This window comes from Carassius auratus, chromosome 35 (genome assembly GCF_003368295.1).
Source record: "Carassius auratus strain Wakin chromosome 35, ASM336829v1, whole genome shotgun sequence".
NCBI classification, from domain to species: Eukaryota; Metazoa; Chordata; class Actinopteri; order Cypriniformes; family Cyprinidae; genus Carassius; species Carassius auratus.
In genome coordinates, this window is record NC_039277.1 from 12,470,054 (window position 1) to 12,484,404 (window position 14,351).

Genomic DNA, 14,351 nt, shown 5'->3' on the forward strand with positions numbered 1-14,351 from the left:
CAATGAAAACAATGTCATGGAGATTGGGGATGATATCTTTGACTATGGGTCATCTAACAATCATCTAAGGTCAATCATGCTCTTCCAAGGTTCTTCATGGACACAGATATAACAAATAAAGAAAATGTATAAATAAGAGTGTACTCTCTGGTACATCAGTGAAAGTGTTCGCTAAAAACAAGTGTAAAAATTTGAATGTGTAAGTCATGCACTTCAGCAGCTCTTGTGTTTTTCCTGTTGTCCAGCTGAGAACAGACCTGTCTGTCAAACCCACGCGCTCTATGGGAACAGGGAGATGTGGGCGAGTGGTGAACAGTGCAGCTATTTTAAACGTAAAAGCTCCCCCTCCTTTCTGGAATGTTCTTTCATCCCTGATATGGACATAAAAGGGGCTTTTCCTGTCTTGTGACAGAAGATGTGGAACAGAATAGTGCTGTGTGTTTATGCGTTTGTTACATACCCTCAGCCAACCAGTGCATTCGTACAGAGAGGTCTCAAACTTTCCTCGAGAGCAAAACGCAGTTCTGGCTCTCTCTGTAGTCTTAAAGTAATAGTTAACACTAAAATGAAAACTCTGTCATCATTTACGTTGTTCCAAACCAGACTTTCTGTCTTCCGTGGTACACAAAATGCTGAATTTTAGGGGCTGACAAACTTATTCACCATTTAACGTTTTGCATTGAACTTTTTTATATAATGAAAGTGAATGGTGACCAAGGCTGGCATACTAAACGAACAAACATAACATGAGCAGTCTTTTATAAATTTTTTCCCCCTCTGCAATGACTTTCTTTTACGGCTGACTTCACAAATCTCTTTCACTTTTTAACCCCTCCTCTTCAACCACCTGGCTCCATCCTCAAAGTAATACCACCTATTCACAATCCAATCAATTCCCGATGAATAAAGACTAGTCCTTTGTTTCAGAAATCCTTCAGAAAGGGTTGTAAACAGTGATTCATTTTAAGTGACTTTTCTGGTTTAAACAGATGTTCAGGAGTGTCCAGGAAACCTGCTTGGAATCATTATATTTGCTAATGTGTTTATTAAACTATTAAGTTTATTAAATAAATAATACCATATTGCTTCTCCAAATAAATGTTTGAATAAAAATCATATTGATTAGATTTACTGTCTTGCTCTGTTCATTAGGGTGCATGTTCCTGGTATATATATGTTGTCCTAAAAGCAGTTTAACAGACGCTGGTTATGTCTTCCGCACCAGCTCATGTGAGTTCAGCAGGTTTCCAGTCTGGTGACGGGACGTAAAGCTCTGAATGCAGACTCAGCCTTCTATCAGCCGTTGTATTGGCTAAAAACTCTTCCTTACTATCCAGCTGCTGGTCCCTTCTGTTCCCCTCCTCCTCTGAGCAGAGCCCATCCCCCTCTGCACCCCTCCTCCTCTCCCTCACTCCATATATTCATCTCCTCATCACTAAAAAAGGAACGGTGCCTCTCTCTGAGATTCCTGTTAAAGAGAGATAGAAAAGGGTATTAGGAAATTACTGTAAGATCAGCAAGAGAAAGTCAAATAAAACTTCACATCATACCTCTAAACATCTTAAAATTCTTTATAATCCCATATATGTTCTTTATACATATCAGGTTTTTAAGTGTAATTAATTCTAAATGGGAATCGGTATGTAAAGTTAACTATCGAGGAATATCTCATTTGCTGTCTCCTATAGCATGTCCCTTATATAAGAATTTTGTATGTCAGCATAGCTTGTTGTTATGATTCATTCTATTTTGAGAGAATGGGATGCAAGCAGATGAGTGAGTGAGTGAGAGAGGAAGAGACAGAGAGGGAAAAGAGAAAAAAAGAAAGAAGGAAAGGACAGGGGAGGGAGAGAAGGTTTGGCTCACTTTCATTCAGCCTGACTTTAAAGCTCTATTTAGGCTTGTGCCAAAAAGTGGCCAGACTCGTGTCCTTCTGAGTGAAGGAGAGCTCACGTCCCCATTCACAGCTCTCTGCTGCAGTGCTAAAATTAAAACATCACAATAGCAAGGTTCTCTTCAATGGCAGCCACAGTGAAGAAAACTGAGAGTCTTTGTGATCTGGCAGTCATATGTTTTGTGTAGTCTTCATATTACAAGGGTTAAGGCCAGTGCTGATTCCTAAAGCAGGGTGGCTGATATAATGGAATTTAATGAAGTAAAGAGAGGATGCAGATCTCAGTCAAAAGAGTGTCAAAAGTACAGTGCACAGATGACTGGATTTGTAAAACATCTATAAAAATATATATTTATATATATATATTAAATAACACACACACATACATAAAAGATTATATATAAATAATATATATTCTTTTTTTTATAATATATACAGTATATATTTTTCAACAAAAGCCTTGTTTAGTTTTTCATTGGCAGTTAGGTCTAGTTGTTTCATGGCGGCCAATACTCTAATGTAGCCTATACGTCAATATAACATTTGGATTTCAGAAATAAATGTAGCATACCCTGAGAAATATTAATTCTAGTTATGTGAAAGAGTGAGAGATCGTCACATCATCATTACATCATTGGTCTGTGGCATTATTTACAATTGTTTAACGGTCCAAACTAATCCCGCTATAATTTGTTTATAGTCTACATTAAATTAATCTGATTTGCCAGTGCTTGGACACCTACTGAATGGGACGCGCACACGTGCTCCTGCTTGGTTACCACCTTTTGATTGACAGTCGGGCAGCAGCACGCAGGCGTGGTGAGCGCTCCCGCAGACAGGGGGCGTCAATATGGCGTCCTGAGAAAGACAACACAGCCCGACACCGCACCGATCTTCGGCTGACTTCGGTAGGAGAGAGGGACCGTTTCGCCAAACACAAGACGTGTTTTCGTCCTGTGCATCCCTCTGAACTGCCGCGAGCATCGGGTTTGGATGTGCACATCTCGGAGGAGGAGGACGACAGCCTTGTGACACCTGATCGAGAATTTTCCTTTTTCATCTGAATTTGATGCTGCTGCTCAGTGCTCGGTGATACAAAAGCAGGTGAGACCGAGCCGACCGCTCCTTTTTGGAATTCGGGTCGGAGATGTCGAGCGAGAAACCGGTTTTGGCACCGGGTTCCGCCTCGCTCACGGACCGAGAAGCACCCACACCGCCAGCAGCACCGCCGGGTTCGGGGCAGCAAGTCGTAACGGGCTCCGTTACCGGGGACATGATGGTGTCTGGATCGGGCGCTGTGGTTCTACCGGCCGGGGTTATAAACCCCTCGGTTCCGATCCGGAATATCAAGATGAAATTCGCCGTGCTCATCGGTTTGATCCAGGTCGGGGAGGTTAGCAACAGAGATATCGTGGAGACAGTTTTAAATCTGGTAAGCATCTGCATACAGTGTCTTAAGACGCATCTTTTATTTAGTACGCATGATGTCATATTAGAATTGAATTCTTGATCAAATGCACTAAAGCCAGAAATATTTCATGGAGGAGTGTCACCCTGTCTTCTGTTGACATCCCCGGCAGATTCATTATTATCAGCTTCGCTTTAGGCTGGTAAAATATCGTGCTCATAACGTCATAATTCATTTTCCCAGCGTAGGCTACTATTAGACAGTTGATGGCTGCGTTTATTAGCAGTGCCAAATTACAGTGCATCAACACGCCGGCCTGCAACAATGACTCGCCAAATAAGGGAATGCATCTTTTCGTTTAGCGGAATATGCCATTGAATGCATAGTTCTTGCCTGGACGACATACAAAACATAGGTTTTATGTGATGATTAAACCCTATTTCCGAATATGTGTTCTCTTTTTGATATGTAAATATGACTGGTGGGTAGATGTTACGCGACGCAGCCATACATGGCTTAATTCTCATAGATGAACAGCAGTGTGGGTGTAATTAATATTCAGAGCGCGTTAACGTATCGTCTGTGATACTCGTTATTTTTAAGCTTCAGTGGAATGCTGTTTGTGTTTGGGCACCTGTTATATCCCCATCTGTGTCAGTACATGTTAGATATGGCTGCTGTTTTTGCTCATGGAGGCCACAGGCTGGTGAGCGAGGTGGATTAAAGCGGGCTTTAACTGAGTTCTTGTTATGAAACAGCTTAGAAAACGTATTAACACAGATTCGGTAATGCGAGATGCTGGGAGGACCGTTGTTTTGAAGGAAGGGATGGAGAGTTCATTTATCAATGATCGATGTCCTTATCAATAATTACAACCGGCTGATCCAGGCCTCCTTAAAGCGGTAGTAATGGAAGCGGGTTCCCAGCAAGCACCGAAACGTTTTTACATGTCACAGTGTTGCAGTCCGGGAACGTCGCAGTTTTGAAAAAGTCTCAGAAATCACACCTTGAATAAAAAAAATCAATATTGGTTCTTTACTGTGAAAACAAATCCAAAATGGAATGTTTAATGCGTTTCAAGGAGACGTCATAATACAGTGAAAGTCTAACGTTAGTTGTTAGTTAGTTTTTTTTTTTTTATTACTTTACGAACTGACTTCGTTAACGTGTGAAAAATGGCAAATAATCCACCTAGCCTAGATAAATTGGGATTATTGATATTTGTCTTGTCTTTCTGAATGGAAATGTATTACATTAAGCATCTCGACGTCTGGAAAAACGTTATCGGAATCATTCCACGACGTAGAAAAAAAACGTGTTTACATCGCTTGCTGGGTGATTATATGAACTATACGGACTGTGCATACTGCAGCGATCAGGTCGCTTACTCTTTAATAGCAGACGTCGGTCATGGAGTTTCCATAAGATTGTTAAAATTAGAGTGCTGGGTGTTTATAACATGGCAGTGGCGAGTCCGCTGAAGGGATGCTGCAGCAGTTGCTCTGTGCCCAGAGTTCCTGTAGCCGTGCATGTGGAAGCAGGTGGTGGAGCAGGAGGAGGGTGGGGGTTGCTGCTGCAGTGGTGATGTGCTCTGAAACCTCCAGCCATCGCGATTTAAACTGGAGAAAGTGGAGCAGCACAGCGGAGAGGTGCTTGCATCTCTCCCCGACTGGAGCTGCTTGCGGGTCACGTGACTCTGTGGAGTTCGTGTAATAAATTCTAACGCCAATTGTAGTGTCTGCCGCGCTTTATTAGCATTTTAGCATATTATTCTATGAATCAAATTTGAACCAAATTTACATTCAAACAAGATTTATCCCACATATGCACGGCTCTGTATGATAGGGTACAAAGGGGCTAAAGGCCCTTTGGATATACCTACTTTTATCGAGCAACACTAACACAATAAAAACACTACAGTACTTTCCTAAACATGGTGTACTGCAACAAATTGATTTGTATAAGTGGGGACGAATAGATTGACTGTGATGTTGTGCTTTGTGGGCCACATATTGACTGCTGCAGTCACAAAAGAGATTTATTTGTGAAATGTGCATACATAATTTCAAAATTATTTGAAAAGATTAAAGATTAAAGATTATTGTTACTTCAAGTCGCCACAATCCATCAGTCAGTAATACTCTACATACACAGAAATTCTATATTAATTTAATGTTGCAATAGTAACAATATCCGTATCAATTATGGTATTTTGGCAAAAAAAAAAATACTTTTGTAAGGGAGAATGCTGCTTGTATTAGCATATAACATTATGCACTAGAGCAGGGTTATTCCAATCTTGTCCTGGAGCCAATGCACTGCAGAGTTTAGAACCAACCCTGATCAAACTCACCTACCTGTGATTTTCTAATGATCCTGAAGATACTGATTATCACGCTCAGGTGTGTTTGATTAGGGTTAGATCTAAACTCTGCAGCGCATTGGCCCTCCAGGACAAGATTTGAATAACCCTGTACTAGAGAAAGAGAGAAGCATTTAATAGCGTTTTGGCACAATGCCGATACACAACTGTAGGTGGGGTAGACCTAATGTATTATTCAGCTTTGTCTGAAACCGTGGCTTGTGCCTGAGTACAGCCAGTATTGACTGATGTGGGATGCTATTTAGCAGAACAGATATCCCGATCACCTTAATTAATTGGTGATTCCACAAAAGGGATAGGTACAGTATAATTCCTTTCTGGACTGAGACTCGGAACAAAATTCACCTTTGGTTTGGTTGTTCTTCTCCTTTTGAAAGCATTTGAAGAGTTTGAATATAACTGATTGTTTTTTTTTAGGCCTCGTTCCTGGCAGTTTCTCAAGCCTGAGGCCTAATTAAAGTGTGCTAGATTCAAAAGCTAAAAAAAAAATTCAGCATCTCTCTACTTGCTATTGAAATTCAGACCAGAGAACACATGTTGTGGTGCACTGCTGTTTTCTCTGCATGTAATTAGACTCGTCCTCAACCTCGTGGCCCTACAGTGGTATGCCAGACATCCCCACCACCCGGCTTCAGAGCAAATGACACACGCAGGAGGTGTTGGAGAAGAGAGAGCTGGTCTCGATCTGGCAGAGAGATGAAAGAGTGTCCTTCATGAGTGCACTCCTAAAAATACAGGTTCCAAAGTGGGGTTTCGCAGTGATGCCACTGTAGAACCATTCTGAATTTCCCAAAGAAACTTTCAATGAACAGTTCCTAGAAGAACCATTTTTTTCTTAGTGTGATGGACATTTGAATAAACCAAAGAGCCTTTTCCACTATAAAGAACCTTTTTTGCAGTGGAAAGCTTCCATGGACGGTAAAGGTTATTCGTGGAACCATAGATACAATAAAGAACCTTCTTCATGAGGGCAGTTATAATATGCTAAACAACATGCAAGCACACAAACACACTTTAAAACACACATGCTCTAGATTATTATGAGTAGCTTAGCTTCTCGATTTATTTTAAGATCAAGTTTCTTACTGTAATCCTACCGCTGGTCTGTTTTCAAAGCACTTCTGTGTATGGATGTTGGGTCATGAGTGTCTTTTATTAAGCGTGGATCACACAAAGACTTCCCTGACTGTATGCAGAGCTCACAGCTCCCTGTGGAACTGACATAGTTACTATTGTAGTCACAGCTGCAAACTTGCGGAGTTCACACTCGGATAAATCAGGAAATAAGCTTCGTCTGTTTGCTTCTTGTACTGTATTACATTAAGTCCAGTTTACTTTACATGGTTGCTGGATATATGTAGGATGCAATTATAATATTAGTGGCAATTTGGGCGCACGAAGAGGGAGTTACAATGTTGTTTATGATACAGTAATTTTATTTGTGGACGTCCTTCACCTCCCGCCATTCAGTTTCTCCTGTGAGAGACACACTGAGCCAATCTGCTCACTGTCTGTCGTTTTTTTCCCCCCTCTTCTTTTCTCTCTCTCTCCCCACGTAACACACACGCATGCACAGACTGCCACAGAGGGCCTGACGTTTAGAATCCCATGCCATTAACATAGCATCATAAATGCCATGGAAACGGCACCATGGGATTTTGCTGATTGCTTCCCACCATAACAACTGTTGTCATCTCTACCGGACCAACTGAATCAGTTTTGCGTTCTGGACTGGAGGATTTACACAGCAGTTTATTTGACACTAAACCCACTGGCGTGTAAATGTAGTTAATATTTTAAACCAAGAAAAACTAGAGTGTTAAAATGTATCTTAAAATTGTGTCTTAATCAGTGTCAAGCATTTTGTGTGTCCACAATGAAAACGAAAACGTAGTGTAATAAGACACTTTACCTACCAACCAACTGCATAATATTAAAGAAATAAAATTACAATGAAAAAAATAAATAAATAAAAAAGTAATGTGTATATATATATATATATATATATATATATAGCAGCCATTACTCCAGTCTTCATGACCTTTCTGAACTTATTCTAATATTTTGATTTGTTTTTCAAGAAACATTTTGCATTATTATCAGTGTTGAAAGCAGTGCTATTTAATATTGTTGTGGAAACCGTAATACATTTTCAGGATTCTTTGATGAATAGAAAGAACAGCGTTAACTTGAAGTAGAAATCTTTTGTAATCTTTGCTGAATAAAAGTGTTTTCTTCTTTTGAAAACACAAAAAACTAAAATCCTAGTAGTGTATAAGTAGCAGGATTTTTATCTAATGAGATGTTATTGTTGGAGATGCTACGTTGTGCTATGCTACAATCACATTGTCACATCATGTCTATTCAGAATACATTGTAACATTGAAAGTTTTATAAATATATACAATGCATGTTTTTTTTTAACCTTACATAATGCATAATATTATGCCGGTTGTAGCACTGCTTTGAGGTTTCTGTTTGTATCTTAAATACACATTAGGAGCATCTCTCTCTCACTCTGTCTTTCTCTTTCGCTCTCTTGTGGCTGAGCTGTTGTTGTCTGTCTAAAGGGATCATCTCATTATTCACATCCACTCTGCAGGATCACCAAGGTCAGGATGCTGTGCTCAGTCAGCACAAACAGTCCCACAGCTCTATATCTCTCATTCAGGACGTAGCCATGCATGGGATGGTATGATACAGCACAGTGTAACACAAAGAGCATGCAAACCTTCCTTCCAAAGGATCTGTAATCTCTTAGGTCAGAAGAGCACAGGGGAGCGTGAGATGGCACAGCGCAGTAGCCTTTAGGATCATTTTGTTTGTCTGCAGAACTAAACAACAATACAGAAGCGGATATGAAATCAGGCCCTCACAATCAGATAAGCCGCATCATGCATTAATTAATCGTTTACTGTACATTTATATTTCAGAAATCTAGCAGATGTGAGGGTAGCTAATGAATATACGAACAAAGCCGTGGTAATCTTCTTTACCTTCTCCTGTAAGACTGATCTCTTGCTGTAATGAAAGTGCTTGCATTAACCTGTGACAGTGCTGCGTCATCGTTCAACGCTGAAAGCTTTCAGAGAGCAGGAGATGTGTGCTCTCTTCCTCTGTTAAAATAGAGTTAAAGGTCTTGTGAAATGTAAATTTGTTTGTGGCTTTTAGGGCATGTTAGCTTTAAAGTCACGTAAATGCTAGTATTCTCTGAAACACTGACAAAATCCACTTTTAAGGGATGTAAAAATCTATTTTTGTAATCTTGTTAAAAAATGTGTACAATTAAAGGGTTAGTTCACCAAAAAAAGAAAATTATGTCATTAATGACTCACCTTCATGCCGTTCCAAACCCCTAAGACCTCCGTTCATCTTCGGAACACAGTTTAAGATATTTTAGATTTAGTCCAAGAGCTTTCTGTCCCTCCATTGAAACTGTGTGTACGGTGTACTGTCCATGTCCAGAAAGGTAAGAAAAACATCATCAAAGTAGTCCATGTGACATCAGCCTTACGGGTTTGGAACGACATGAGGGTGAGTTATTAATGACATAATTTTCATTTTTCGGTGAACTATCCCTTTAAAATATAAAGTGATACCTGTGATGACAAGGCTGAATTATCAGCATCATTCCTCCAGTTTTCATTGTCACATGATCCATGATCCTAATATGTTGATTTGGTGCTTAAGAAATAGGGGTGTCAGTCTCAAACTTCGAATTAAAAAATGGAATCGTCGATGCTGCCACGCCCCCATGTTGTATGACGGCAAATCAATGACAAAAATAACCGAGCATACAACTGATGCTGGCGCGCGCGCTATATGCCTTCCGCGAGAGGAAAACTGAATCAGATGCGAAGAAACGGGAGCCCGCGAGCTCATTTCAAACTCTCGCGCGCGCGTGACATGTACTCTGCGCGCAATACAAGCCCTCGCGCGCGCATGCTCATTCCCCACATCCTCACGCTCTATCATCTCACCTGAGGTGAGTCACCTCTGCTCGCGCGAACAATTTTATTTTTGTCAGTCGTGGGGCGGGGCTTGCTGTTTTAGTTGTTATCTCAAATGTCATTGGTTATTCCCCTTTTCCTAAAGTCAGTATTCGACGCCTGTTAGAAAATGATAATAATTCACTTGACTTCACTCATGACTTCATCAGTGGACCAGATACATGTGAGTAATCATTTCTTTTGCTTGTTTAATTTATTTTTGTCTCTAATGTAATTTAATGCATTGTGTATAGAGTAGATCTTTTGTAGATACTTGATTAACTGGAATTCTTCTGATTGCTAGTGATTGCAGTCTTGTAATAAGAGATACACATATTTTACAGACTGTAATGATGCACACACACACACACACACATACACACACACATACATGTGTGTGTGTGTATATATATATATATATATATATATATATATATATATATATTAGGGGTGTAACGGTTCACAAAATTCACGGTTCGGTTCGATACGATACACTGATGTCACGGTTCGGTTCGGTTCGGTTCGATACGTTTTAGATACAGCAAAATGTAAAAACATCTCAACTTTTCAGAATGCCGCAAGCGCACCGCGGGTCATGTGACAAGAACCAACCAATCAGCTTCATCCTTTCCCGTAACAACGTTGAGAGCTCAGCCAAGATGAAGGAACAGCTGATCATAGTTGTATATGGATTGCAATTTTGAAATAAATTCAGTAGCAGAGCTACTGCAAGCGATTTTTAGAGCTGCAAATCCATTTATCCTTCGCTGAAATTTCCGCGTCTCATGGAGAGAGCACGTCATTGTTGCTTAGCAAAGACAGACGCCTCAGGAGAAAGACGCGCTTAGCGTTTTCCATGCGTTTTTAGGCACGATATGTGAACGGCCCCTAAGGCGCTCGCTCACTCAGCACGCGCTGAAGGCTCGTTGCAAAATGTCTAATGCATTTAACAGACCAGAAATATAAGATCCTAAAATAACCAACAGGTCTGGTGTTTGGGTTGGATTCCCTGTAAGCTATAGTGTCTAAATGCTGCAGGGATAGTTTGCTGCGTGCATGTTTCTCCTTTTTTTCGTCTTTTCCCAGATAGTACTGACGCATATATCCCAGATATTCCCGCTGGTTTTTTTTTTTTTTTTTTTTTTGTAATCCCGCTGGTGTACCCTGTCATGTTGCAGATGCGACATACCGTTTTATTTATCCACCACTCTCTTGCCATCACCATTATAGCTTAAAGGGAATCCAAAGTGCACCCAAACACCAGACCTGTTGGTTACTGGAGGATCTTCTTTTTCTAGTCTGTTCAACGCATTGGCTATTTTGCAACGAGCCTTCAGCGCGTACTGAGTGAGCGAGCGCCTGCTGAGTAGCCTAACATAAACATATAAGATGGTGTTTTTTTCTTCTTCGGGAGTGTCAGGGGCGTTGCCTGTTACGTTGTTTGGGTTATTGGGCTACCTTGTTGAACGCATATCATTATATTTCTTTCTCTCTCTTTTTTTTTTTTTTCAAATATAATTAATTACTCCAACGAACCGTTCGGTATACATAATGCGTACCGCGTACCGAACCGAAAGCGTCGTACCGAACGGTTCAATACGAATACGCGTATCGTTACACCCCTTATATATATATATATATATATATATATATATATATATATATATATATATCTAAATGAATGACAGTGAAGTGTTTAACAAGTGTTTTATCTTTAATCTTTTAAATAGATACATCGTAATATTTGAAGGTTAGTTTAGTAATTTTTTATTGTTTTTGTTTTTTTTGTTGTGAACTTGAATGTCATCTTTTGTGAAGACTGCACTTACAAAAGAGAAACTGGATGGCAGTTTATTTTAAGTTTTCAATTGACTAAAGATATAAGTTATTGTTACATTATGTTGTTAATAAAAGTTTTAAATTTGACAATGTAGTGTGGTACATTGCAAACAAAGGTCAGATATTATATTGCATAAAAGTCTAGTTTGAAAAATGACAATCTGTGCTTTAAAAAGAATAAATGTAAAAATCGAGAATCGAATCGAACCGTGAGCTTAGAATCGAAAATGCAATCAAATCGAGGATTTGGAGAATCGTGACACCCCTATTAAGAAACATTTCTGTTATTTTCTGTCTTGGAAATGTTTGTTCTGATTAATATTTTATGGAAACCATGATACTTTGTTTCAGGATTTTTATTCAAAGTTTAAGAAAAGCATTAATTTCAAATACAAATATTTTGTAACATAAATGTATTTACTGTCACTGTCAATTTAATGTCTCCATGCTAAATAAAAGTTTTAATTTATTTAAAAAAAACAACAAACAAACATTTGAACAGCAGTGTATGCATTTCAAATTTCTTCGGAAATCTGTATCAAAAATATTGTTAGAGTTTTGTCCAGTCAGACCCTCTCTGCAATGGGAATGTTCCTCCCCATTACTAGCAATTGGCAAATCATTTTTTATATTGTCTGTGCTATAACAAGAAGCTATTGCTGTTAAAAAAAGATTTGTCCTTCAGAATGCCCAAACTTACTGTTTAAATGTAAATCGCTTGAGTTTGAGTTGTAACATCTGTCTTTGTGAAGACCTTGAGACTGGAATTTCATTAAACCTGGCGGTTTCATTAGAGCTGAAGGCAGGGTGCAGCTCCTGGCATTCGTCATCATTGACTTCAATCATTAGTTATGTAGATGGAAGTGATCCGTACTCTCAGTCTGACACCGAGAACGCTTTGTGAGCAATGCATAATGATAGATCACATTCATAACAAGGTGCAAAGGCCACTTTTTCTTCAATAAAAGTGCTTAACGAATCCTATTCAGGCACACAATTCTTTTATTGACAGTTCTGTGAAGATTTGTATGCATGTAGTTAGTCAGAAAATCAGTACCTTGAGTTTTGATGTAAACACAATCAGTCCAAGCACAAGCAGGATTATAGCTTTTTATCACCAGTCTATGAGGAGTTTTGCTAGACTGTATGAACTGTGTAACATCACACTGTATGTGTCTGATTTTTTGAGAAGGACGAGGCCGAGCATCGGTGGGTCTCACAGCTTGGTATGTCCATATTTTATCCTCAGGCAGCTGGACATAAAGCAAGGTCACAAGCATTGATTAAAATCATGTTACACTACATGACTATGCCTGATATGCAGATTTACTACAATATTTGTTACTTTGAGCTATAACACTTTTATTGATTGTAGTTGAAGAGAATACTTTGCATGTTCCCGTATACAATCATGAAGAAGTTTTCCCTCCTGTGACTGAGTGGTGTGTTTTTCCCTCCTAACCTCACTAACGTCATGCTTATTTTGACATGTTTCCTGTTAAAGCAGTGGCCTGTTAGCTGTCCACGGCGAGCGCGGCTGGGGGCTTTTAGCACTTCTGCTCTTCCTGTCCACACCATGGCCACTGATATTTGCATCCAACGTTTTCTCAAAAAGCTGAACTATTAGTGGTGTCAGAGCCCTGCACTGTAATGTTTTTGCCAAATGTACTGTATACTGTTTCCAGATTTTGCTGTGCCTTGTTTTTTGTCTCTGTCCCATATTAATAAGAAACAGATGGGATTTGATCTTTTTTGTCACGTTGTGCCTGGATATTATGTTTAGGTTGATTGATTTACACAAGTTTTAATCATCTTTCTAATTCAAGTCCACACCATAACTATATATAGTTATTGTTACTGCTATCATAATGTGGCTTTGGGCTAGTCTCAGCTTCTTTTAGCACATTTCATCATATTTTAATCCATATTCCCTTAACATCAGTGCAGTGCTAAAAAATGTCAGCAGATTCCTCCTCGGTCTGGGCTAGATGCACAAACATCATCCTCACTCCTTTCCCACGGTTTTCATCTTGACCTTTTGTTTGGATTTAAAACGGCTGCCACGTTCCACTTGATATGGTGGTAACTTGGGCAGTACCCCCTTCATAAGAGCTTATGTTATGAAAGAAGAGGGTTTAAGAAAAGAACTGTAGCATATTTCTAGATCGGTCGAGTCTGTCATCTCTCTGCCAGTTTTGGAGCGCGTGTCCCATTGTGACGTTGTTCCGGCAGCGCTTCAGTGTCCAGGGCCTTCTTTATGAAGCCTCTTATCTCTGCTAATGAGAGTCCCTGTGAATGGAATCTGGATGCTATTGCAGAGCTGTTTCAAAACAGATAAGTTGGTTTTGTCTATCGTCAAGCTTCTCCACACTGGGAACGCTTCTCTCCAGAATACCTGATCTTTCTGGATGAGAGCCCAGAATCTGACACTGAAGGTAGATTTTTGAGTCAGAGACAATCATAAATTTGCATTGGTTTGATGCCAACTGAATGCTAACCTCAGCTCAAGTGAAACACATTCCCTATGGAGCATATTTCAACTGAATCCTTCCACACTTCTTTGTCCCTGACAGCTGTCCAGTGGAAAATAGAGATAGTTAAATGCTACACAGCCATTATTGTTATACTAAGTCAAATATACTATTTTTCAGCTAAATGGGTAGTTATTTTGCCTCCCTTTACTGGTTTGATGGAAAGCAGAAGAGTAGAATGTTTTGAGGTTTAGCACACAAATCAGAGGTGAATAAATCTGAAAGGTTTTCTGTTTGTGAAAGTTGTGTATGGCAATCTATACAGTATATTATTGCAGGAAAAGTAGCAGGAAAGGTGATTCTTCAT

At 39.6% G+C, this 14,351-nt stretch overlaps 1 protein-coding gene across 11 annotated transcripts in view; it reads left to right on the forward strand.

Annotated features, from left to right (window-relative positions):
* The first annotated feature begins 2,691 nt into the window (after nucleotides 1-2,691).
* The window catches only part of LOC113054445 (neurobeachin), a 116,857-nt gene continuing 105,197 nt past the window's right edge, over nucleotides 2,692-14,351 (forward strand). For 7 of the 11 annotated variants that reach the window (XM_026220011.1, XM_026220012.1, XM_026220013.1 and 4 more), the window contains exon 1: nucleotides 3,042-3,326. In XM_026220011.1, coding sequence (XP_026075796.1) covers nucleotides 3,042-3,326 — 285 coding nt within the window. Of the gene's footprint in view, nucleotides 3,327-14,351 lie in introns of all 11 variants that reach the window. The other 4 variants (XM_026220010.1, XM_026220018.1, XM_026220019.1 and 1 more) reach the window with 1 other exon arrangement.